Source organism: Vombatus ursinus, unplaced genomic scaffold (assembly GCF_900497805.2).
Source record: "Vombatus ursinus unplaced genomic scaffold, bare-nosed wombat genome assembly UNPS02006874.1, whole genome shotgun sequence".
Taxonomy (NCBI): domain Eukaryota; kingdom Metazoa; phylum Chordata; class Mammalia; order Diprotodontia; family Vombatidae; genus Vombatus; species Vombatus ursinus.
The window spans coordinates 8,399,871-8,425,767 of NW_020946652.1; the positions used below are offsets into that span (position 1 = coordinate 8,399,871).

At 59.7% G+C, this 25,897-nt stretch overlaps 1 protein-coding gene across 1 annotated transcript in view; it reads left to right on the forward strand.

The window, feature by feature from the left end:
• The first annotated feature begins 5,467 nt into the window (after nucleotides 1-5,467).
• SPNS2 (sphingolipid transporter 2) overlaps nucleotides 5,468-25,897 on the forward strand; it is a 52,979-nt gene continuing 32,549 nt past the window's right edge. The window contains exons 1-2 of the mRNA XM_027848811.1: nucleotides 5,468-5,918; nucleotides 20,415-20,480. Coding sequence (XP_027704612.1) covers nucleotides 5,468-5,918; nucleotides 20,415-20,480 — 517 coding nt within the window. The remainder of the gene's footprint in view (nucleotides 5,919-20,414; nucleotides 20,481-25,897) is intronic.

Below are 25,897 nucleotides of genomic sequence, written 5' to 3' on the forward strand. Positions count from 1 at the left end.
TTCTATGATACAAATGGTCTTGATACCAAAACTAGGGAGAGATAAAGCAAAGAAAGAAAAGTATTGAGGGATATCCCTAATGAATATCAATGTAAAACATTAGCAAAAACACTAAAGTGACATATTAAAAATTATAAATTATGGCAGAGCTAGGTAAAGCAGTGAATAGAGCTCTGGTCTTGGAGTCAGGAGGACCTGAGTTCAAATCTAACCTCAGACACTTGACACTTACTTAGTAGCTATGTGACCCTGGGCAAGTCACTTAACCCCAACTGCCTCACAAAAAAAGGAAAAAAGAAATGATGAGCAGGTGGACTTCAGAAAAACCTGGAAAGACTTGTATGGACTGATGCTGAGTGAAGTGAGCAGAACCAGGAGAACATTGTACACAGTAACAGCCACATTGGGTGATGACTAATATTGATAGGCTTAACCCTTCTCAGCAATGCAAGGATCTAAGACTAAAGGCCTCGTGATGGAAAATGCTATCCACATCCAAGGAAAGAACTGTGGAGTTTGAATGCACATTGAAGTAGACTATTTGCTATTTTTTTTTCTTCTGTTGAATTTTGTTTCCTCTTTCTGGTGGTTCCTCCTATTGGTTCTAATTCTTCCTTACAACATCACTAATGTGAAAATATGTTTAATAGGAATGTATATGTATAGCCTATATCAGATTGCGTGCCTTCTTGGGGAGGAAGGGGGAGAAAAATTTAAAACTCAAGAGCTTATGTAAGTGATTGTTGATAAACCAAAATAATTTAATAAAAAAAAAGAGAGATGCAGAATCTAACTATAAAGAGTCACTTCATAAACTCATCAGTGGTCCCCAGGGTGCAGGTCTGAGATCCTAGGATTTGTTCTGTGACCTTTGGACTCAGTCCAAGGGCTGCACTTGAGGACCTAGAGGACCACGTATGGCCTCGAGGCTGCAGGTTCCACACCCCATCCTAGGCACAACGGCCAAGGGAAAAGCTCTTGATGAACAAGGGATAGGAGGATCACAGAAGACAGGCAGCCATGGTTATGCAAATTGAATCATCTTTGTACAGGCGATGTAGTTAAAATCAGAAGGGAAATGATTAACTGGGGCAGTGTATCTCAGCAGTCAGATTCTCCAGTCAGGGTCTGAGATCCCAGCTAGACAGGGAGCTGATTCACATAGGTAAGGTATTTATCCACTGTTCCCCAGTGGATAAATGGTCAGAGGACATGGACAGTACTCAGGAAATGGAAGTTATTAACAACCACACTAATAAATGCTACAAATTGCTAATAAAAAGAGAAATGCCCGTTAAACCACCTCTAAGGTTCTCCACTGCACCCACCCATCAGACTGACAAAGATGACAAAAACGATCCCACCAAAAATGCCAGTTGTTGGCGAGGCTAGTGAAAACAGGCCACAGACGCACTGCTGCTGGGGTCACGAAGGGGTCCAGCCATTCTGGAAACCCCTTGGAAGCTCGCCCCCGAGGTCCCCGAATTGAATCAGCGATGCCATCATGCGGCACAGACCCCAGAGAGGCCACAAGTACAGAGGTCCTTAGAGCAGCACCCACCCTTTCCCAAGGACTCCGGATGACGCGGGTGCCCACCCACTAGACAATGGCAAAGCAGAGCATGGGAGGTGAATGCAGCAGAATATTTATCATGCATGATGAAAGGGAGTGGGGGTTCAGAGAGGCTGCCAAGACTCAGAGTCCCAGTGTTGAGCAGCAGCCGTTGGACCCTCATCCCTCAGATTCAGTTGAAGAGAGGAAGGCAAGTGAGTGCTGCTTCTGACCTCTCCTTCCTCAGGCGGATAGCAGGATGGCTTTCAGACCCTGAACCGAGCAGGCCAGCCCCTTCGAGGGTCCTGCTTTGTGGGTCTGTGGCTCCCACATGCCTGAAGCGCCCACCTGAGGAGCCCAAGGGACAGTGACCCTGGGACCGGGACCCTGACTCCTTTGGGTGAGGGACAGGGGGCTGCTGCATGTGCACTTGATGGTGGCCCTTGCTTCAGGGGCTCTGGGCCCAGGGGAAGCAGAGGGCTCTCTGCAGCCCTGGGGATGCAAAGAAAAGCCAGAGACAAGCCCTGCCCTCAGGGAGCTCACCACATGCAAACACCTGGTACAATCAAGCCACGGGCAGGATAAGGGGGAGATCATCACCAGAGGGAGGCGCTAGAATTAAAGGGGGACTGAGAAAGGCTTCCTGTGGAAGGTAGCATTTCAGCTGGGACTTGGAGGCAGCCGGGGAGCCAGGGAATAATGAGGAGGGAGGGCATCCCAGGCCAGAGAAAAGGCCTCGATTGGGATTAGATTATGCCCATTCCCCTGAAGAAGAGACTCTGGTCAAACTGGACCAAATGACTAAGCTTTACAGGATCCTGAGCTGCCAGCCTTGGGCATTAGCAGAGCTGGAGGGGTGGGAGAAAGAGAAGAGGTTCCCCAACGCCTTGCTCTCCACCCTCCCTCCCTCCCTCTGCACACCTGGGCTGGGAGCCAGGCTGTTTTTGCAATGTAACCGGTTTCTCCCATCGTCTCCAGGCGACCTCAGTCAGGGGCTGCCTTTCATTCATGCCCATGCCCACTGGCATATTTTTAGTCCCCATACCACTGAAAATGCACTGTGAAGGTGTCAGGAAGCACAGGTGCCAGGATTAGACGACTTAAAAGAGCAGTTTGGTGCCTTGAGCCATCACACGCTGGCTCCATCGTGAGTCAGTGATGGCTTCACGGGGGGGGGGGGGGGGGGCGGGGGCCCCCCCCCCGGGGCCCGGCGGGGGGGGGGGGCGGGGGGGGGGGGGGGGGGGGGGGGAAGCCTGATGCCCCCTCCCTTGGGCCCTGTGGCTCTCAGCCTAAGGGGTCAGAGGTGAGGCTGCCATCCAGCCCAACACTATTCCACAAGCACTGACTGGTCCTGGCCCGAGGCCCTGCCCCCATGGTGCCTGTAATGGAAAAGACAAGGGAGACTGACTGGCCTGAGGGCCACAGAGAGGTGGTGACGAGGGTGGTGCCCTTTGATGCCCCCAGGAGAGGTAGGTGTGCAGGGATGGCCGGCCAGCACCCGGTGGGCTCAGGGGCCAGGCCTGGGCACAATGTCAGGGTCCAAGTCAGACTCCCTGGAGCCTTACCATCCCCCGTGGGATTCTGAGTGCCTGCAGGGTACCAAAGGGCCCTTCCCCCATGAGGAGCACCATCTTTGTGTGCCCCGCTTCTGTCCCCTGCCCCACGCGAAGCCTGCTGCAGCCAGACCCCGAGAGGTGGGCAGCAGGCAGTTGGCATTTGCCCATTCCTGATAGGCTGGGGCGTTTGCTTCCATTTCTAAGGGCAGTGATGGGGTTGTGTTTGTCCTGCGCTCCATGTTGGCATCAGGTGAATCCTGGGGTTAGGCGAGCTGGGCAGCACTTGGCTACCGGTGATACTTCCTCCTCTTCACCATGAGGGGCAGTGTGGTGTAGAGGATGGACACTGGCCTCAGAGTCAGGAAGACCTGCTCAAGCCTGTCCTCTGTTTACTCCTGACCAAGAGAGCCCAGGCTCCTCCCTGAGACCACAGCCTGCAGCAGGGCTGCTGACCTGCCTAGAGAGAGGCTGGGCCTCTTTGGGAGCTCCCTAGCTGGAGGAAATCAGTTTTCATTGAAAAAAAAAGTCTTTGCGAAGTTCCCAGCTTCGGCTAAGACGCCACTGAGCCCAGTGAGGCTGCCAGGCCGACTGGAGGCTTCCTGGTTGGCTGCCTGGGAGCTACGAAGGAAAGGAAGGGGCCTGTGAGGGGAGCAGGGAGGTCTTTGCTGCCAGGGCTCTGCAGATGGCACAGAGCTGCCCACTCTCTCTACCTCTGCCAGGCCACCTCAGTCAGAGTTCAAAGGGTTCCATTACAGCGGCACCTGCCAGCACTGGCACCCTACTGGCCTGGCCCCTTCCTCCCCAGGAGCCCAGGCAGCTCTGCCCAAATGACCAGCTGAGGCCAGCCAGCCCCAACGACTTTCCCTTCCGATGCCTGATAGATAACCAGCCCACAGCAGGCATCGCGGTGTGCCAGGTTCCCCACCAGGCCCTGGCAGCCCAGGATTCCTGCCCCTGAGCAGCTTACATTCTTACATTACATACAGGAAGCTATAAAACCCACCCCAAACCCATAAGAGGCCTAGGGCCTGTCCATGGTGTTCAGGGGCTGCATAGAGGGGTCCAGGAACACTCACTTTGGGGTGTGCCTAGGGGAGGGCTAGGCCTTCCAGGCCTGGTCTGCCTCTGAGCAGAGGCCTGCCTGCCTTAGGTGTGGGAGGACAGGTGGACCCAGCTAAGAGGCCCAGCTGGATCTTCCAGGCTGTCTGTCTGTCCCGACGTGTGGCTGCAGGGCTCTGATTACTCTCCCATTTCTAGCCTTGGAATGAATGCATGAATGATGAATGAATGAATGAGTGAGTGAATGAATGAATGAATGAATGATGAATGAATGCAGGTCCTGATTGGGTAGGCGCTTAGAATTGCTCAGCCGGGCAGCTGAGGGTGCCTCATTCGGGGTCCTGCCTGTCCCGAATGGCGGAGAGGCAGCCATGGGCGCTGGTGCAGGAGAACGTTGGGGGGCGTCGGCCTTCCACCCTGGGACTGGGAAGGGTGGAGCAGGTTGGGGTCCAGAGGGCCCCCTTCGGAGGGCTGCAGACCCCGCTTGTCCCTCCTGCGGAGTCACCCCGCAGTTGAGTCCCAGAGGCCCAGGCAGATTGGGGGAATCAGGCTGGGCCGCGCGAGGCAGCAGGGTGCGCCTGTGCTCGCTGCCGCCGCGGGGAGCTGGGGCTGGGGAGAGCTGGGGCTGGGGAGAGCTGGGGCTGGGGCTGGGGAGAGCTGGGGCTGGGGCTGGGGGAAGCTGCGCCGCTCCGCCCCTCCTCCTTTCCCCCCTCCCCCTCCCCTCCCCTCCCCTCCCTCTCCCCCTCCCTCTCCTTTTCCTTTTCCCTCTCCCTTTCCCTCCCTGGCTGGGCGGGGCGGGGCGGCACGTGGGGGAGGGAGGCGGGGCGGGGCGGGGACGCCGGGCCCGGAGCTCATTGGCCGCGGTGCGCGTAGGGGGCGGCCCCGGCCCGCCGTCTGTGCCCCCGCCCCCGCCCGCCCCCTGCCCGCCTTCCAGCGCTCGAGCTCCGGCTGCAGCTAGGGCTGCGGCGGCTCCGCGCACTGTCCGCGGGCGGGCGGACGGACGGACGGACGGGAGCACGGCCGGCCGGCCTGACCGCGGGAGAGCACGGACGGAGCGAGGATCCCGCAGCGCGGCGGGGCAGGGCCCGGGCGGCATGCTGCCGCTGCCGCCGCCTTCGCCGCCGCCGGGGCTCTCCCGGCTGCCCGAGCCGCGCTGAGCCTGCCCGGGCCCCGACGTCCTCGGCCGCGGCCGGCACGCCCCGTCGAGCTCCCGGCCGGCTCCCCTGCCCGCCCCGCGCCTCCGGGCGTCCTGCCGGCCCCCTGCCGGCTGCCCCCCGCCCGACGGCCCCGGAGGCCGGGCATGATGTGCCTGGAAGGCGGCTCGGCGGCGGGCAGCGGCGGGGCAGCGGGCTGCGTGGAGGAAGAGGAGGAGGACGCAGCGGTGGCGGTGGCGGTGGCTGCGGCGGCGGCGGCCGGGCCGGATCCGGAGCAGCATCGGCGCGGCCGGGGCCGGGGCTGGCCCGGCGGGGGGCCGAACCGGGGCCGGCGCTGCGGCGGGGCCGGGGCCGGCTGCTGGCCCCACGACGAGGTGCAGACGCTGTCCGGAAGCGTGCAGCGGGCGCCCCCGGGGCCCGGACCCACCGCCGTCCGCGCCTGCCCCGAGGTCGGGGCTCCGACGGCCACCAAGGGCCCGGCCCCGGGCGGCCCGCAGCCCAAGCCGGGGGCCCGCCTGGGCCGTGCGCGAGTGGCGGCCGCCGCCATCCTCAGCGTGGGCAACGTCCTCAACTACCTGGACAGGTACACCGTGGCAGGTGAGGTGCCGTCCGTTCCACACACACCCCCACCCCCCACTCCCCGCGCCCCGGGTCCTGGAACCGCTTCCTCCACCCCCCCTCCCACCTCCGTCTCTGTCTGGGTCTGGGCCCACTTCCCCTTTCTTTTCTCCCCTCCTCGAGCCTCTAAGCCCCCTATTCCTTCCCCCGCCCCAGTTTCTTTCCCCCGAGCGCAGAAGCCGCCGCTCCTCATGCCCCCCACACCTCCCCGCGGGTGCGGGCCTAGGCTCTGGCCCTGGTCCTGGCGGTCTCCATCCCCTTCCCCCACCCCCTGCCGGGAGCAAGCGAGCTGAGATGCAGCGTTGCTGGGGTGCTTGCGGGGTGCGTGTGTGTATGTGTGAGTCTGTCTGTGCATGTGAATATGAATGTGTGTATGTGTATATGTACGTGCGCGCGCCTCTGTGTGTGTGTGTGTGTGTGTGTGTGAGAGAGAGAGAGAGAGAGAGAGTGTGCGCCGGGTGTGCGCGAGGCTGACAAAAGGATCACCCAGGCAGGCTGAAGATGCGGGGAGAGGGGTGGGGTCTGCTGTTACCGCCGCCACTGCTGCCGCCTCATAGGGGCACCTGGGACTGGGGGGGGCCCCTCTCCTCCTCTGCCTCTGGTCTTTGCGATCGCCTCAGCCCCGCAGCGCCCTCCCCCCGCACCCTTTTAAGCAATCCATACCCGCACACGGGCACACAGGCGCGCGCGCACACACTTACACACGCAGGCACACGCACACCCTCCCGGCACCAACACCAGGACCGGGAGGGGCGGGTGCTCTCCCAGAGCCCGGAGCTTAGAGAGTCCTTCCTCCCTGCATGTGCGACCACCAGTACCCCCCTCCCTCCTGGAGCCTCCTCGGGAAGGGAGCGGACACACAACACAGCCGCCCCCGGGGGCTTCCTCAGGCCGGTCTCGAGGCTGATGGGGGGGGGGGGGCCCTTTTGATTTCCAGCTCCGCACAGGCAGGGCGCTTGACCGAGTCTGTCTCTTGGTTGGGCTGGGATCGATGAGGCGCCAGCAGAGCTACTGGGACTGAGCTGGGCTGGGCTGGGGGCAGTGATGGCTCCCTGTCTGACCCCTGTTCTGCTTCCACTTGGTAAATGAGCCGCAGTGGCGGCCAGGAGAGTGGGCCTTGGCTGGGCAGCCGGGGCTGGAGGCCGGGAGACCTGGCTGAGGCCGGGATTGGGCCGCCCCCAGCCGCTGCAGCCGCCGCAGCGGAGCCTGGAGGGGCAGGTGCTAGGCGGCTCGGGCTGGGCCAGGGCTTCCAGAGGAGAGCTGGACTTTGTGCCCTTCTGTCTGCCTGGCACACTCGGGAAGAACCACATTCCTGTCGTGCTGCTCGGGGTGGTGTGTGTGTGTGTGTGTGTGTGTGTGTGTGTGTGTGTGTGTGTGTGCACGCGCAGGCGCGCTCATGTCGGAGGGGGCACTGAGAGAGTTCAGGGTTGTCTTAAGAACTCAGGAAGACTGGGGTAGGGGAGAGGCTGAAATGCCGGAGGCTGGCAAGGCCCACCCTCTCCCCCTGGACACAGACAGACCGATATCCTTTGGTACCTCCGTGACTTTGGTTGTGTCCCTGACCTCTTTGGGCCTGAGTCTCTGGGTCTATGGGGGGGGGGCTGCCTAACCCCTAACGTCCCTCCCAGTGTCCTAGAGGAGTGGAGCCTGCTGAATTTGGGGGCCAGTTTGACATGCAGTCCCCTCCCCCCAGGCAGGAGGCTGAGCCACCCTCTCAAGGGCCCTTTCTGAAGCTAGGGTTGTTCTTGGACCCATGCTAAGAGACTGGCTCGGGGGGCCAAGCAGGCAACTCTCACTTGAGAGCTAGAATGGGTGGAGGAGAGGGCGTGGAATAGCCAAGCAGGACTGCAGCCAGGTGGCACACCTCCTCTTTCATCCCAGAGTGCTGTGGCCAGAAGCCCACTCGTATGAAGGGGCCTCTCACCTTTGCTGAGGAGGGCCCGCTGGCAGTAGGGCCAGAGCAGGTGCCCCGCCTCCACCTGGTATCTGCCTCTTACACTCAGTCCCTGGGAGACTCTTAATTGAATCCTGTCAAGCAGGGACCAATTAGTGCAGGCCTTCTAATTGGGAGAAGCCAGACCTGGCAGGAGAGAAGTGTGAAAGGATCATGTAGTCTCAGCCCTGGCCCGACTTGGTCCAGAGCTGTTCAAGCCTGCCTCCGGGAAGGGCAGGAGGGCAGAAGGGCTAGAAGGGGAGCAGGGGCAGAGAAGGATTTCACATTCAGCCAAAGGCTCCAAGCACCCTGGAAGTAATGACAGCCAGGCCCTGGGGGCAGGGGGAGACCCTGCCTGGGGCACAGGGAGGGGCTGTGGGAGGCGTGCTTGACACTTGGCACAAGAGGGAGATGTGGGCACTCCAGTGTGTGCCCCCGGGGCATTGCCCTGCCTCTTGGGAGCCAGTGAGAGGAGAAGGTAACCGAGCAGCAGAGAAGAAGGCAGGCCCAGAAGTCTCTGCATAAATGACTCCCTAATGCTCCCTACCCATCCATCCTCAAAAGCTGGGCCTAGCAGGAGCGTCCTGGGAGCTCCCCTGAAGGCCTCAACCCATAAGCTTCACCCCATCCCTTCTCAGCTGGTGGGGCTGCTCAGTCAGACTCAGCTTTGGAAGAAAAACTCTCCCTTTGCTGGTCCCCAGCCCTGAGGGCCCCAGCCAGCTCTCCAACACAGGGATACCAGCCAGGGTAACTTGCAAGCCAGGCCAGGTGATAGGAGAGCCAGACTTGGGGAAGAGACTAGCAAGGACACCCCCCCCCCCCCCCCCCCCCCCCGCCCTGGGCTGTGAGCTTGCCTGGAGAGCTTGCAGGAGGAAGGAGAAGTAACAATGAATGGAAACAGCTTCCTCCCTTCCTGCCTGACCTTGGCTCCCTACTTTGGACTTTAGCCGATTTCTAGGGCCTCTGGAAGCCCCCTTTGGGCTTGGGAGGTGTCAGTGCTGGGGCCTGCTGCCCTCCAGGCCAAGGCCAGGACACTGTCTGTCCACGCTCCCTTTATCCTGAGGCCCTCAGAGGCTGCTCTGGGCTCCTGGGTGTTTGGGCAGGCCTGTGTGTGTGTGTGTCTGTCTGTCTGTGTCTACGTGTGTGTGTCTGTCTGTCTGTGTCTATGTGTGTGTGTGTGTCTGTAAGTCTCTGTGTGAATCTGTGTGTCTATGTGTGTGTGTGTGTGTCTGTGAGTCTGTGTGTCTCTCTGTCTGTGTCTATGTGTGTGTGTGTGTGTGTCTGTGTCTGTGAGTCTGTGTCTGTGTCTATGTGTGTGTGTGTGTGTCTGTGAGTCTGTGTGTGAATCTGTGTGTCTGTGTGTCTATGTGTCTGCGTGTCTGTGTCTGTGTCTGTGTGTCTGTCTGTCTGTCCATGTCTACATGTCTGTGTCTGTGTGTGTCTGTGTAGCTGAGGCTTCCCCGATGAGCCAGGGCACAGTGAAACTATGACCTCAGTCCAGGAAGACTTCCTTGATGGCCCCAGCCCACGATGCTTGTTCTGGGCTCATGCACCTGACCAGGAGCCATGTTCTGTCTGTCTCAGCATCTCCTCCCTTTGGTTCACTTGGCTCTCTTGGTGCTCCTGCCCAGCCTGGCCTGGGGCTTCTCCAGGTCTCAAATTCCCCCCCCTCAAGCCTAGAATGGGGCTCAGCACCGAACCCCAGGGGTTCCAGGGAAGTGGCCCCGGGGGCAGCTGGAAGCCTTGCTCTGCCCTTTCTCCCTCGGGCAGCTGAGTCAGAGGGTTGTGGGGCTAGCTCAGTGGCAGGCCTTGGCCCAGCTAGGGAGGCACAAAGTTGTTCTTCTCTCCAGGTCTGCTCTGTCCCTTCCATCCCTTGTACCAGACAGGAACTGGGGGAGAGGATCTTTCCGCGGAAGTAGGGGTGGGGTTAGGGTAGAGCCACCCGTCCAGCTCATGCCTGAGGACTCCACCAGCATTGGGAAGGGGAAGTTACTGGCCCCATAGACTACTGGGCCCTTCCCTGTGACTCAGTTGCTCCAGGCCTCAGTTTCCTTCACCTGTAAAATGAGACTAATAACCCCTCCCAACAAGGGGAGTGGGAGGGCTAATTAGGTGACCCAGTCCAAGGAATCGAGCCTCCTTGGGAAAAGGCCTCTCCAAACACAGCAGGGCTCCTTGATAGAAGCGGGGGTGGAACAGGGCTAACTGCTCACATCACCGTCGGAGCTGCCTCCGGGCAAGGCTCATTGCCAAGACTGCTGCGGAGAGGGGGGTACGGGGGCACGGAGTGCCTCTGACCAAAGCCAGCAGGGCCAAGCAGCTGCTTGAAAAGAAAGTGGGCTTCCTGCTCCCTTCCGGCCTGGGGGCCTGGGGCCCAGGCCAGTGCTGGACACCTTAAGAACAAATGAGCCCCTGGCCTGGGAGGATGGGGCCATTGCCCCCATTTTACAGATGAGGAAGCTGAGGCAGATAGAGAGGTCAAGGGACCTGTCTATGCAGCTGGTCCGTGTCTAGGCTCTCACTGGCCTGGGGTGCCCTGCCCACCACTCCACCTTGTCCACTGGACATTTGGCCTCTCACTTTCTGGCTCCAGCCCATCTTTCCTGGGTGGTTCTGCCTCATGAGGCTAGACTCTAACTCAATGGTCTCACCAGTTGTCTTCAGGACCTGACTGTGCATTGCCTACCTCCAGGCCTTTGCCCAGGTTGTCCCCACGCCTGGGTCACACTTCTTTCTCATCTCGGCCTTGCATCCAGGCTCGGCTCTGGTGCAGCTTCTCTGGATATCCCCAGTTGCCTCGTTAGGCTTGCTTCGAATCTGTTCTATAGAGGCTGTGTACCTTGTCCATGTGAACTGTCTTCACTCCTGAGATGACCTCAGTCCCATGTGTTCAGTGCCCTCGAGGGAGGTGGGAGACCAGGCGCTAAGGAGCCCACTGGGATCCCAAGAGCCTTCAAAGGAAAGGAGGTGGCTGGTCTTTCACCCCTTTCTGTCAGTCCTGGAGAAAGCCCCAAGCTGCGCCCCTGGCAGGCCTGGCACTTCCCTGTTCGAACTCAGGACTTTAGCCAAATCTGATAATAATGAAACTGCAAAGAAAGAGAAAATGCCCAATCAGAGTCTCCTCTTTGCTGAGGGTCAGGGGCCTGGGAGGCCCGCAACATGCCCTGGTGCCCAGGCACAGGGCTGGGGGGAGCTGGCCACTGGGCCGTGCGCGTACTGCTCCAGGGGGCCCTGCTTCCTAGCCCTCCTCCCTCCCCGATCAGGAGCCCCTGAGTGATGGATTCCCCCAGCTGATGAATCAGGGGCTGATTTCCTTGTGTGCAGCCCCTGGTCATCTGATCACTTCACTTCCTAGATGGAGTCCAGTTTGGGCCTGGCTGCGGCAGGGGGAGGCCAGTGATTCAGAGTTCACCCTCTCAGAGTCAGATGCTCACAGAATGGTGCAGCCTCTCTTGGTCCTAGCCCCCGCAGAGGGCAAGGGGGCCCAGTGGCTAGTGTGTTTCCTCTTCATCTGCCCCCATCCCTCCCTCTTCTGAACATCAGCCCTCCACTCCCTCACCTGGGACTGCCAGATGGCCCCTCTCTGCCTGGGGTGGATTACTTGGCATCCTATTAAGATGCTGGGCTCAGGGAAAGTCCCTCAGGGTCCTTTTATAGGTGAAGAAACTGAGGCAGCCCAGACAAGGGGAGACAGATTTGCTCAAGGGCCCCAGTGCAGCCTCAATGGCTTCTCTGGATGTCAGGGTGCATTCTACCCGTCCTCTCCACAGCAAGGCCTGAAGCCCCTCAGGGATGGGGGGGGGGAGGGCAAGGTGCCTCACTTTACCCAACACACCAGCTCCTGAAAAGCAGGAGCCTCCATGAAGCTCCAAGCCTCAGAAGGCCTGGGTTAGATGCCCACCTTCTGAGCTGGGTGAGTCAGGTGACCTCTCTGAGCCTTGCCTTCTTCCTCTGTAAAATGGGAGCAATGATGAGGCCCTTTGGGCCTGCCAGGATCGAAGGAGGTGATGACACCAGCATCAGTCCCTCCTGATTATGGCGACCCCTTCCTTGGAGAAGCAACCCATGTGGCTGCCAAAATGTTTGACTCTCCCAGGCTCAGGTGTGACCATGACCCTCCCCTGCGCACCCCTAGCCTGGTCCCAATCTCTTCCCTCCCCCTTTCCCTTCTTGACTCCACTCTAATTCACAGGGCTTTTCACATGTCCTTTTTACAGGCACAATAAACAGGACTGCTTCCTTTAGTGGGGAGGAGAGGCTTAAAAGATGCCTTTCTAAGCCTTCCTCAATTCTAGAGCCTCATGCTTGCCTTCCTAGGACAGCCAGACCTCTCACCACCTGCTTGCCTTTCCAGGGTAGCCAGACCTCTCACCACCTGCTTGCCCTCCCAGGGCAGCCAGACCTCTCACCACCTGCTTGCCCTCCCAGGGCAGGCAGACCTCTCACTACCTGCTTTCCTCCCAGGGCAGTCAGACCTCTCACTACCTGCTTTCCTCTCAGGGCAGTCAGACCTCTCACCACCTGCTTGCCCTCCCAGGGCAGGCAGACCTCTCACTACCTGCTTTCCTCCCAGGGCAGTCAGACCTCTCACCACCTGCTTTCCTCCCAGGGCAGCCAGACCTCTCACCACCTACTTGCCCTCCCAGGGCAGCCAGACCTCTCACCACCTGCTTGCCCTCCCAGGGCAGCCAGACCTCTCACCACCTGCTCTCCCTCCTTCTTCTTTAGAATTCTAGATCTAGCAGAGATTGTATTGGTAGCACAGGCTCTCTCATTTCAGAGATTGAGACCAAGGCCCACGGAGCTAAAGTGACTTGCTCAAAACCACATAGACAATGAGTGTTTAAGATTTGAACCCAGGTTCTCTGCTTGCCAAGCCAGTGTTCTGCCTCCTCTAGGCCGTTTGGGCTGGGAATAAACTTCCCCCAAGGCCTCTGCCTGTTCAGTCTTCCCTTCAGCGCCCAGCTCTGTGGCCACCTCCTCTGTGAGCCTTCTGCAGTCTTTCCCCATCTCCCAGGCCTCCTCCCTCGTGCCCACCATACTCACTCACTCTGGAGTGTAGGGCTCTGGGTGCATGGCTGTTTCCCTCTCTTTCTGAGGGTAAGTTCTTGGAGGGTGGGCCCCACATTTAACCTTTGTCAAGCTGGCATCGGGGCCAGTCAGGCCCTTACTAGCGGTCTGCTTTGGAGCTGATCACCAGTGGGCCTTCTTCCCTTCCAGGGACTGAGCTGGAGGGATAGATGCTGCGGGCCCCCCTTCCCCCCCATTCCAGATTCCTGTGAATGGTCCCCACCCCCCTCCCTACAAGGCCAAGCTCAGGCTGTGGCTGGGCCAGGGAGCTGAGCCCGGAGGGGCCCTTGTTTGCTCCAAAAGATCCCAGTTCCAGGAAGCTTAGCCCCAAATGATATGTTGTAACCACAAACAGAGCTCTGCCGAGAATGGCAGCGCCCCCGCCTCACCCCAGCCCACCCCACCTGGCCTTGAGGGGTTGCCTTGAAGAACTGAGCTTTGCCCTCTTGCCTCCCCGCCCCACCCCCCACTCCAGCCCTCCCGTTGGGGTGAGGAGGCCCGCAAGCAGCCAGGGGGCACTTGCTGCCTCATCCAGCCCTGCCCCCTATGGGCATGCCTGCTCAGGCACCCTGGGATAGTTGGTCGTATGTCCTAAGTCAGGACGTGGGGGAAGGGAGGTGGAGGAATCTGGGCCTTCTAGCCCCTCAGTAGGCCCTGGGACCATGCTCTGTCCCCAGAGCCTGCAGCAGCCCTCAGAGGGGGGAAAGGAGAGAAGGAGGGGGACAGGGGTGGCCAGGCTGGCCCAGGACCTACCCTGGGTGCCCTTTCCTCTTCCCCTCCCCCTTTCACCTCTCTTCCCCTTTCCTTTTTCCTTTCTCCTTCCTCCCCTTTTCCCTTCCCCATGGGGCTTTCACAGTTTGAGAGGAGCCTTGAGAGGCCCAGAGTTGAGGGGCCAGTAGTTGGGGGCCAGAGAGCACCTCCCACCTCACCCACCTGGGCCATACCTGCGGTCTTCCGCTACTCCCAGGCACACCCGACTGACTTTGACGTTTGAGTCTGCCCTTCTGGGGGGACCCCAAGAATGCTGCTGCGGCTTCCTCCTCTCTCTCCTCTCCCTCTGGAGGCCCCATGATGGCCGCTGAGGAGCCCTCAGTTTCCATGGAAATGGGCAGCTTCCTCCATCATTTAGAACCAAGGAACCTGCCTTCCTTGGGGGATGGGGAGAGACCAATATACTTCTGTATCCGGCCCTCACCCTGCCTTGTCCCCACCATCATTAGAACAAGTTTGGGGCAGGCAGAGCAGGAATTTGGATCCCCATTTTCCAGGTGGCAAAGACTGAGAACCAGAGAGGCTTAGGGAGTGAGTATAGCTGATCTGGGCCCAGGGGAACTTGGAAGCCCCTCCTGTGTATGGGAGGTCAGGTGGGGCTGCTGTGAGGGAGGCTCAGGTCCCAGGACACCTCATCTACCCCCATCACTGATGGACACGCCTCGGGGCTGCTCCCTGGGCACCGTTGATGTTTCATCTTCTGCCACACTTTTGCACAGGCTGCCCCCCATGCCTGAAGCACCTTCCCTCCCTCCTCACTTGTCTCTCTTGGAATCCCTCCCTCCCTTTGACTTTGGATAGATTTGGTGTTTCCTTGCTGGGGACAATGTGGGCTTGTTTTCCCAGGAGAATGTCAGCTCTCCGAGGGCAGGGAGTGTTTATTGTCCCACGTTGTCCCCAGCACCCAGCACACAAGAGGAGCTGAACTGCCTCCAGCCCTGTGGTTTCCTGGGGATGACGGTGAGGGCAGCCAGCCTCCCTGCCCCTCCTAGGTGGGGCTGGTCAGCCTGGCTATAATTGAGCTGGGTTTGGCAACCACCCCGGCCCCAGCTCTGGGGTGTATGGGAGGGAGGCACCTTCCTGGCCATCTGTGAGTCCTGGGGGTGACTGCCCACAATGTCTGCTGGTAGCAGGATAGGAAGGCCCAGTGGGAGGCCTGATCCAGGCCTGGGGAGGGAGGTCCCCCACTAGAGGCAGAGCCCGTTGTGCCTCCTGGCCCCGTCCCCTTTGCCCTGAGCTCTCTGCCTTCTTGGGTCCTTGGGTCCACTCGTGGGGGATGCAGGACGGGGACGATTCTCTGTCAGTGTCTGTCCCCTGGTGACAGGAGGTGGGGAGGGCCTGGGGAGGCCTGAGTTGGGTGGCGCTGCTGGGGTAAAAATAAAGCAGAGTAAGAGTTCAAAGGCAGTGGCTGAGGTCTGATTCTGCACGCCTGCCCTCCTGCCTGGGGCCTGCTCCTGGCTCCCCACCACCATCATTCCTCCCAGATTGCGGGGGCTGGCAGAGCTATAATTCAGAGGACCAGCGCCCTTTCCCCAACAGAGAGGGAGGGCCCGGCCTTCTAGGGAGGTGACCAAGCCTGGTATGGGGCCAGTGGGGGATGCCTCTAGCCTCGGCCTGGCCTGCTCTTTTGCTCAGCTCTGGCTGGGCTTTGGAGCTGGCCCATCAGGGGCTCCTGAATGCGAGGCGGGCAGGGTACTGAGACCCAGCCTGCTCAGGGACGGCGGGGCTGCAGTGGGACTGGAATGTGGTCCCAGATCACTGGGAGTCGGGGCAGCAGGTGGGGCCCAGACAAGGCCAGGGTGCGGGACTTCGTCTGGTGGCCAGGTGGTCAGGGAGGGCACTGCAGGTGGAGAGGGGTGTGGACAAAGCCTGGGCTGGGCAGGGGCTCATTTGGGGGACCAGGGGGAGATGAGCCTGAGAGAGGACTCGGGGAAGATGGAGCATTGAAAAAGCCTCGAATGCCAGTCCAGGGCTGAGGCTAGTGGGCACGGGCTTCCCATTTCTCCTTCTAAGAGTGAGGGTCCAGAAGGCTGGCCCTGGGGTAGCCCAAGGACCTCGCTTTGAGCCCCAGCCCTGGCCCCACCCTGGACCTGGACATGGTGGGGGGGCAGCTCCCCTGCCCTTTGTCCCTGCCCTGACCTGCTTTCCTCTCCCTTCCTCTGGGGTTTCCTAGGCTGGCCCCTGTGTCTCCTCAGCAGGCCTGGGCACTCCCTGAAGGCCTGGGAACAGTGCAGCCAGTGTAGGTGGTGGGTGGGAGTCCTTGGAAGTAGGGTGGGCCCCAGAGTCCCCGCTGGACGGGAGACGGCCATCCTGCCTCCCAGATGGGCAGGAAGGCCTCCCAAGCTGAGGAAGGGAATGTGGGCATGGGGGAAGATGACAGAGCAGGTGGGGGGCAGGGCCCTGGCGGCCGCTGGCTCCCTCGCTGACCGCCTTGTGGCTGCGACTTGTCTGAGAGGTGTCACACGCCTTTCTGGCTGCATCCCCCTGTCTCTGCCCTGCGTCTGAGCAGAGCTGGGCCGCCCTCACCCTCCTCCCCACAAAGGGTCACCCCGTGTGCCTCTGGTCTGTTGGGGGGAGCCCCCAGAGTCATGTGTCATTGGCTTTGTCCTCCTGTAGCAGGAGCCCGTGTCCGGCTGCCTCAGACAGAGCCAATGGATACAGGGGGATTGAAGGCAGAGTGGAGCCCAGCAGAGATGATCCCAGGGCCTCCGGGCTTTCGTTGGACACTTGGGTGGTAGAACTACAGGCCAGGTGCTTATAGGAGTAGCAAGGGTCTGGCGGCTGCAAGACGGGACAGAGAGAGACTGAGGAGTGGAGGAGCTGCTTTGGGGGGGACGATTCATGGAAGATAGCAGGCAAGAGGAATGAGGAGAACTTTAAGCAGAAAAGGGGGAGCTTAGTTCAGGCGTGGGGGATGGCCGGGGCAAATGCATGGTGGTAGGAAATGCACACATTTAGGAAATGAAAATAAAGAATGAGAGTGACCTAGTTTGACCAGAGTCTGGAGAATGTGAACCACCTGACCTCCACAAGCCTATATTAAGGGGGACTTGCTGTGTGTGGACGGGGAGATCCCAAGTTTTTGTGAGACCCAGGCCTGCCCTCAGAGTGCTCCTAGTCTAGTGGAGGGGAGCAGGAGGTCATCAGGCCATGGAAGGTGCTCTGGTAGGTCCCAGGGAAGGGGCCTGCCCACCCGCCCTGGGAGCTCAGGGGGAGCACTGGAGCGGAGGCGGGGAGAGGCGGGGGTGCTAGGAGGCCCTTGAGGCATCTGCCCACTTTGGCTTGATGGGGTCTTTCTCTGGGAAGAATGATAGGAGGCAGACTGGGGTCCCACTGGGAAGGGCTTGGGAGGCCAGGCAGAGGAATCAGCTTGATTCAGGAGGCCAGAGGGAGCCACAGAAGACTTTTGAGCAGAAGTGGACTGAAGCTTCCTCTGGCAGAGGTCTGAGTTGGGGCAGGAAGCCCTTGGAGGAGGCTAGGAGGCAGCGCCAATGAGGGTCTTGTCATTATGGGTGGAGGAGGGGGAGACTCAAAGAAAACCCTGAGGGTCCCAGGCTGGGGGCCCTGGGGGAGGGGGCCTTCCCCGGTGGGAGCCGAAGCTCTGGGAAAGGAGACCAGGCACTGACCTGGGTCTGCTGAGGCCTGAGGCTCGTCCTCCAGGGGCTTCTGTTGTATGAGGGCCAACTGGCAGGCCCTGGGTCGGGGCGCTGGGCAGGAAGCATAGCGTGGCTCAAAGCCAGGAGGCAGGAATGTTGTGTTCAGGACAGGACTGGGGGCCCAATGGAAGGGGTGATTCCTGGAGCTCACCTGCACACTACCTATGTGCCCTTAGGCAAGTTCCTTGACCTTCAAGGCCTTGATTTCCCCCTCTGTGAAATGGAAATCCTACCACCCCCCTCAAAAAAACCAGAGACCTTGAGGTGTGGCTGTGCTCCTGCCTGCCTGGTCCAGGGCGTCTGTATCAGGGCAGAAGAGGGGTGCGTAGACCGAGGCTTCTGCTTTGGTGGAGCCCTGGGATCTGGGGGGTGGGACTAGCTGAGCCCAGAGACTACAGAGGAGCCAAGCCCCCAGGAGGGCTGTGTTTCTGCCCTGTTGGGCACAGCAGGCACGCAGAGAGTCCCCCCGCTGCCTCGTGTGCCCGGCTCGGGAAGGAGTGGGTCGTCGTCTGGGAGGGAGGAAGGCAGCTCAGTCCTGGGGTGTCAGAGCAAAGAAAACACTGAGCTGGGGCTGTGGCCTTGAGGCTCCCTAATTACAGGTGAGAAAACTGAGGCTCAGGACAGGAAGCCAGGAGGAGCTAGTGAGTGACAAGGTGGGCTGTTCCCGGCATTCCCCTCCAATGCTCCTTGAGAGCTCCCAGGCTGTCCCGGGGGGAGGCAGGACTCCCCTTGGGGGGAGGCTCCCCTACTCCTGGCGGCCTGCAAGGGCTCCTCTGGGAGCTCTGGTGGGCAGGCTGGCCGGCCCTGCCCCAGCTCCCCTGGGCTCTGTTGGTTCTCTGGGCATCGGGATTTTCCACTTGCCCTTGGTCTTTTGTTTTGTGAGTGATTGGGGTTAAGTGACTTGCCCAGGGTCACACAGCTAGTGTCAAGTGTCTGAGGCTGTATTTGAACTCAGGTCCTCTGTCTCCAAGCCGGAGCTCTATCCACTGTGCCACCTAGCTGCCCCACCTTGGCCTTTTTTATCCTGGGTCTTCCGAGCCTGCCACCTTGGGCCACCCCTGAATAGTGCGGCTAAGCCCCCTGGGGATTGAAGCAGGATCACAGGGCCCAGCCTCAGCCCTGGGCTGCCCTACCTTTCCCAAAGAGCCACGAGCTTCTCTGAGGAGCTGCTCAGGGGGCGCCTCCATCGGCTGTCCGTCCTCCAGCTCCTTGAACACCAGCGGCAGTAGCAGCAACTCGTCATGGAAACTGGTTCTTTTAGCAGCGACATGGTCAGGGTGCATGGGGAGCTGCTGGCAGCCCTCCTTGGAGGCCTTGGCAGCCAGGGAGGGGCCAATGATTAGAGGCCCAGAGGCTGGGAGCTCTGGGGCCCTGGCTGGCTGTGAAGGCTTGGCCGAATCATTCCACCCATATGGGCTTTCATTTTCTCCCCGGAGAACATATTTCAAGGCCCGGGCTGGCGTACATACTGATTCGCAACATTTGTTGAAATGGGTGCTCTGGGGGGCCAGCTTGGCCCTGCCCTCAGGGAACTTCCTGTCCAGTGGGAAGGAAGACAAGCCTCTAGCATCAGCCTCCAGCCAGCCGGGGGCTCTGGCTGAACCCACCCTCTTCTAGAACGAGTGACACCCCCAAACCTCCCCATAGAAGGAGGGAGGCCGGGGCAGACGTGAGAGCCTCCCCCCAGCCACTGAGCAGGGCCCCTAAAGAGGCTGAGGGGCCCTCAACAGAGCTGAGCCTGGCCCTGTGCTCGATGCTGGGGATGTAGAGACAGTAGGGAGGGAGAGCCTGCCCTCCGAAAGCTTACATTCTAAAGGGCTGTACGAAGTCAGGTGCTAATGATGGCGCTAGCAAACGTCTGTCTAGTGCCTAGTGAGTGCCCTGAGCCGTGCAAAGCGCTTTACAAATGTTCTCAGGTGGTTCTCGCAACTCCCCTGGAAGCAGGTGCTACTGTCATTCCTATAACATGCTATTACAAATTGAGGAAACTGAGGCAAACAGAGGTTAAATGACTTGCCCAGGGTCACACAGCTAGTAAATGTAGGAGGCCACCTGACTCCAGGCCCTGCTCTATCTGCTGGGACCACCCAGATGCCTCTTAGTCCAGATAATTCCAGGGTGACCTGGAAGGGAAGGTGGTCCTAACTGCTGGAGGTGGGCAGTGCAGGGAGGGTGTAGAGCATGGCGGAGCGTGCCTGGCCTCTGCCCCTCCCCAGGCACCTGCCCAGCTTTTCAGGGCCGCCGCCATCACTAGCAGGGTTCGCTGGGATCCCGTCACATTGGATAACTCCCCAGCTGACGGGCATCCCCCCCTTCAGTTTCCAGTTCTTTGCCACCATGAAAAGGGCAGCTGTCTCTGGTCTCTTTCTAATGAGTCTTTTTCCTCTTTCTGTGAGGACTGTGGGTAGAGATCTAATACTTTTCTCTGCCCCTGAATTAGCCAGCCTGCCCCCAGCCTATGTCTCCCCCTCCATCAGCCAGCCCTGCCCTGTCCCTGGCCCCAAGCCTTCAGCACCTCCTGACTTAGCCTGGCTTTGGAGGCCCCTCAGGCTGGCCCCCTTTCTGCCTGCAGGTAGGCCCCTGCGGCCTCTCTGGTCAGCCCCCAAGCCTCTAGAACTTCCCAGGCTCAGCTTCTGGTCTCCTCCTCCAGGAAGTCTTCCTTGGCTGCTTCAGACCCTCCCTCACCCAGAGACCAGACCTCCAGACGCTCCTTGTCTTGTCCTGCTGCCCCCGCCCTGTGGGTTGTTGGCCTGCCGGTCTCCTTCTGGCATCAGCCGCAGAAGGGTGTGCATCCTGGAGAGAGGAGTGAATGGGGCTATGCCTGCGGCTGAGGGCTGGGGGGCCTCATGTGGGTTCTCGTCGATCCCTCTAGCAGAGTGCTCCTGGCTGACTTGCTTGGGGGGCTTCCCACAGATGCCCCACACCCATGCCTCTGTCCCCACTCCCTGCATCCCTCCCACCTCCCCATCTGTCCGGGACCACCTGGATGCTGGGGGCTGCCTCGAGGCCTCTCTGAATGCCTGTCTGCCTCTTCCCTTCCCCCAGGCGTCCTTCTGGACATCCAGCAGCACTTCGGAGTCAAGGACCGTGGGGCTGGCTTGCTACAGTCAGGTAAGACCCTCCTCCCACACCTGACAATGTCCTTTGCCAAATCCCTCTGCAGTTGGGGAGCCGGGCTAAGGGCTGAGGCCTAAGTGGATTTTCCCCAGCCATGTGTGAGAAGAGGTGCCCTGCAGGTCTGAGGGGCCAGGGCCTGGGACTGGGAGGAGGCCGGACGTCCAGGACCAGGCAGGGCGGGACGGCCAGACGTTGGCCTAAAGACGTTGGCCTAGAGCTCCAGGGGCAATGAGCTGAGCTGGGGCCCGGGACGGGGGGGGGGGGGGGGGAATCTGGGGAAACGGGTTTGACTCAAGGCTGAGGGCTAAGAATGTTCAGGGTACCCAGGAGGGGCTGGGCAGGGAGGTGAGGCCCTGAGGGCCCACACTTTGTATCTGAAGCCCCGAGGGAAGGCCGCTGAGGCTGGAGCGAGAAGGGGAACAGCCCTCAGTGGGGAGCAGCAGGGAGAAAGCCACATGCCTGTGGCGGGGCGAGGTTGCCTCAGCTTCCCAATCTGTAAATTGAGGCGGTAGGACTCAGTGACCTCTGAGGGCCCTTCTAACTCTCGGTTAGTGTCTTCCTTGCCCCGACCTTGTGAGTTAGGGAATGGGAGGATGACTGTGACCGTCACACAGATAGGAAAACCGAGGCTCAGGCTGGGGAAGTGACTTGCCCAGGGTCACTCAGCTTGGTCTGGGACCAGCAGCAGGAGCCGGCTACGGCAGGCCCACCTGGGCCCCGGGGAGCTCGAGCTGCTTGTCACATGACCAAGTCCAGCCCTGCCCCTGCCGGGGCGTCCAACCGTCCAACCTCAGCCCGGGCCTCTGGGAGCCTCCATTCTATGGGGAGGGGGTCGGCAAGGGCAGAAAACGGCCCTGGGTGGGGGGCAGGAGGCAGGAGCCCAGCTCAGACAGGAGCTGCCTCGGCAGCTTCGGGCTCCTGCCTCCTGGACCCTCCATAGCTCACACTTCCTGGGCAGCCCCTCCTCCAATAGCACATCCCGCCCCCCCAGCCCCCCCCCGCCCCCGGCCTAGCTCAGACCATTCTCTGCTCCCTGGCTGAGAGTCAGCTCTGCCCCACTAGCCTGGGGGGATGGGTGGCCTTGTGACTTGGCCTGCCAGCTTCAGAGCCCCCTTCATCGGCTGGGGCTGGCTGGAGGCCTCTCTGAGTACGGGATTCTGATTTCCATCCGCGCATAGGAGGGCCTATTCTGGGTGCTCTCAGAGATCCCAGGCTGAGCCGCTGACCCCGGGCAGCTCACGGTCTGGCCAAGGAGCTGAAACAGAGTCCCGGACAAGAGCAGGGAGGGCTTTGTGTGACGGGCGGACGCTCTCGATTTTGGGTTAGTCTGTAAAGTAGGGTTGGGACGAGTGGACAAGAAGCTTCTTCCAGTCCCCCCGTCCCCGCCCCAGCCCAGCCGTCCTGTGGTTGGGACGCTTGGAGGAAGCCTAGGAGAGAGGCTGTCCCAGGCGTGAATTCTTCCTCCTCCAGGCCTGAGCCAGGACTGGCACTCCCCCACACACACACACATCTGGGAATGGCCCGGGAACCTGCCTGACGGGTTTCAGATCGGCCCTCGATCTGACCCCACGATTCAGAGCAACTGGGGAGTCCTGACTTACTACCTATGGCCTGCTTTGGCCTGGGGGAGAGGCTCTGAGTCCAATCTGTGGGACTGTCTGTCCATCTGTCTGTCTGTCTGTCGTCTCCTTGGCTGGCCAGAGGAATCTCTTCTTTCTTCCCTCTGAGTTCCTGGAGGCAGCGCTGCAGGGAAGGCAGCCAGGGGCCCCAGTCCTGGCGCCTGAGCCCTAGCTTTGGCCAGAGGGGAGACTGGAGTGGAAAGCTTCCCTGGCCTCAGAAGAGAGGGTCAGGAAAGAGCAGAGAACTCTGGAGAGCCAGAGGGAATGGAAGGAGCTTAGGATCCACAGCCCCCGGGCTGTACTGAGAGGATGCTGAGGCAGCCTGGACAGAGAAAGGGACTGGCCCAGGGTCATATAGTGACCGACACACACGTTTCCTGAGCAGTCCGGGTGCCGGCCACCTGACAACCGGCCGGTGTTTGTGTCCCCCGTTCCTAGGGAGAGTCAGTGGCCAGCCGGCTGGGGTGGGGCCCCATCGCCCTGTTGGCTAATCAGAGTTAGGTAACATCCTGTGGGCCTCTTCAGCCCGTGGCTCCCATCCAGGCAACTGCCTGGGGCCCAGCCCTGGCCTCTCAGGCATGGGTTCGAGGTAGTCCTGGGGAGCGGGGCACCTCTGGGAGGGAGGGAGAGAGTGAGCCTGCCCAGGGAAAGCAGGCAGCAGCATCCACCAGTCCTGAGCACTGCCTGGCATGGCAAGGTGGTCCAGCTTCCCTGCCTGCCTGTCTACAATTTGGCAGGGTGTTAATTAGCTAATGAGACTAATGAGGACAGTAAGTGGTGTCGAGATCTCCCGACGACTGCCCAAGGTTAGGGTGAGGATCTCAGGACTACCCATGACACATCCCGGCCCCTGCCGCCCTGGCCCTTCCTGTCTGGCAGCCCAGGAGCTCCAGAGCGTGTGGCCCCATCAGGGCCGGGTGTCATGGTCCTGGCAGCTACTGACTCACCTAGTGAGTGACCATGGGCACTGGCCTTGGCTCTGGCTCCCTCTCTGTGGGAGAGAGAGGAAGGGATGTGAGCTGGGCCTGGAAGGATGGGGAGGCTTTAGGTAGGCATGATGGGGGCAGTGGGGAATGAAGGGTGGTCTAATGGGGAGGAACCTTTGGGAAGGGTACTGAGTGTGTTTAGGGAAACCAAGCTGGCTTGAGCTGAGGGTTCATGCCAGGGAAACTGAAAGCTAAGATTAGAGGCAAGTTGTGGCCAGGTGACTGGGGCCTTGTACCCCGGGCACAGGAGTGTGGTCACAGAAGGCAGCTGAGTGCTGGAGCCCAGGGGACAGCGTGAGGAAGATGAGGGCATTGTGGGACTACAGTGGGAAGAATACCCGTTCTTGGGGCTAGTGGGGAGATGCTGGGGGCTATGCCTTATTTAGAAGCAACAGATTGGATAGAGGGCCATTAGGGGATCACACAGTGTATACAGAAGTTCTGCTCCTGTGTGAAAACTCATGAGCCAAGTGGAGAAGCTCCATGGGTAGCATTGGGGTGGGGATCAAAGGCGAGAGAACATGCTTCAGACTGGCCAGCCAGAAGAGACGCATGGCGCAGAGGGAGTCAGATAGTCTTCCACTCTCTGCAGATCTCTCTCTGCCTCCGTCTCTCTGTGTCTCTCTCTGTTTCTCCCCCCTCCCTCCTTGCCCATCTCTCCATCTCCTCCTCCTTGTCTCTCTTTCTCCCTCTCTCTGTATTTGCTGTAAGTTCTCATCGACGAAATCAGATTTTAAAAAGACAGGCCCAGAATGTGGAAGGGCTAGGCGGTAGGGAAGCAGCCAGTAGACAGAGAGAGACTGAACAGTAGAGGGAGGGATGATCTCGGGAGCGGTCTTCTCAAGAAGACGGGCGTGGGAATGGAAGAAAGCCAGGGCTGTGCTGGAGTCAGCCTCTGCCAGCTCAGAGCTGAGCGTAAAATGGTCCAGGCTGAGTATTTACGCCTGGAGACCCACAAACACTGCACAGCGAGCTCGATGTACCATTTCATGGGCTGTCTAGACCGTGGGCCTGGTTTGATATGGGCCATGAGTGAAAAATGATACAAAAACAGGCTTCAAGCATCCGGCCTGCGAAATTTGCTGACCCCTAGTCTGGACTTAAGAAAGGGATGGGGAAATGATGGTGAAGATGCAGATTAAACTAACGAGGGAATCCTGGCCGTCCACATCATTTTTTTTCTGGAGGGCCGGGGTTAGAATGTTCCCCAGCACACCACCAAAAGGGGAGGTACAGAACTCATCAGACTCGATGTGAAGGAGGCAATGGGGGGCCAGGAAGTAATTCTGCCCAACACGGGAAGAGGAGCAGGGGAGGTGAAGGAGCTTTGGGGAGAGTGGCCTCAATTTTTTCGGTTAAAAATGACCAAAAAGGATTGGGGGTACCCTCTCTGCTGTGGCACAGAAGGCCCTTGCTGCCAGGAAAGGCCAGAGGATAGGAGAGAAGGTTTGAATGGGAGAGAGGAGTAAAAGACTGCCACCCTGCAAGTTTAGTGACCTGGTCAGGACGGTTTTGTGATTTTCTCCATTTCTGCTCAGCAACAGGTGACTAGGAGTGAAGGGAACCTGAGGGTGGAAGGCATCCAGATGTTGACGAGGTGGCGTCAGCCCTGGGACAAGCAAAGGAGGAGGGGACTTGAGAGCACTGTTGAGTTGAACTGATTTACCAAGGGGTTAAGAGAGGGAAAGAAGGAGAGCGTAGGCTTGGGAGAAACTGAGGGATGCAGGGAATTGGGGAGGGTGTCTTGTGACATCTTACTGATGCCAAAAAAGAGGAGAGACGGAATGACAAAAGAAACCAAGGATCCCTATGAACCAGCATGGGTTCCTGACGAATACGTCATGCTAGACAAGTCTTGGACAAGGTTGCTAGAACACAGTAGGGCCATGAGGACACTGGGGTTTCACCAAGGCATCTGAGAGGCCCTCGGGATACCCTTGTGGGCAAGATGGAGGCTTGTGGGCTGCACGACCGGCTGGTTGAGCCACTGAGCTCAGTCATGGGTGACTGATGCATGGCAGCGGCATGGAATCTGTCCTTGGCCCTTGTTGGCCGTTTGGACAAAGGCACTGACCAGGAGCTTCTCAGATTTTCAGATGATGTGATGTGTTGGATGACCTGGTGAAGGCCAGAATGAGTCAGAGCCAGCCCTAATGAGAAGGCCCTTGATGGGAATAAATGTAGACTCCTGAGGCACAGTTCCCAAGTCAAGTGCTCGAGGGCAAGAGATGTGGTAGCCAGCAGTTTATGGGGCTTTTATGGGGGAGGTCCTTGTGAGTCAAGCATGTGAGTGGCGGTCTTTGGGTAGACTGACCACAGTCTGAGAGGCCCCTATGGGAGCCCATTGGAGAGGATGACGGAGCCGGTTCTGGGGGCCCCATTCAGGAAGGTCATTGGTGACCCAGGGAGACCCTTGGAGGAGCCCGGGGGTGGGGGGCAGAGGGCTGGGAGACTGCCAAAGAATGACAACGATAATGGTTCTCCCAAGATACCAATGATGCACGGCCGTAGCTGACCCTCGGTCAGAGCCACCCAGCTTTTACACACCTGATCTGTCCTCGTAACAGCCCTGCAGAGTGGCACACTTGGGGTGAGCGGGGGCGGCGCGCATCGCACAGAGGTGCCCAAGTGACGCCAGGCTTCTCAGGGACCAGCTTCAACATCTGGGGATGTTCAGCCTGCAGGAAAGAAGTCTATGGGAGGATGCGAGAGATGACTGTTAATATGCCAAGGGCTAAGAAGCAGCAGAAGGTTTAGCCTTTCCATGCTTGGCCCTGGACCGCACACCCAGCAGGACCTGTGGGAA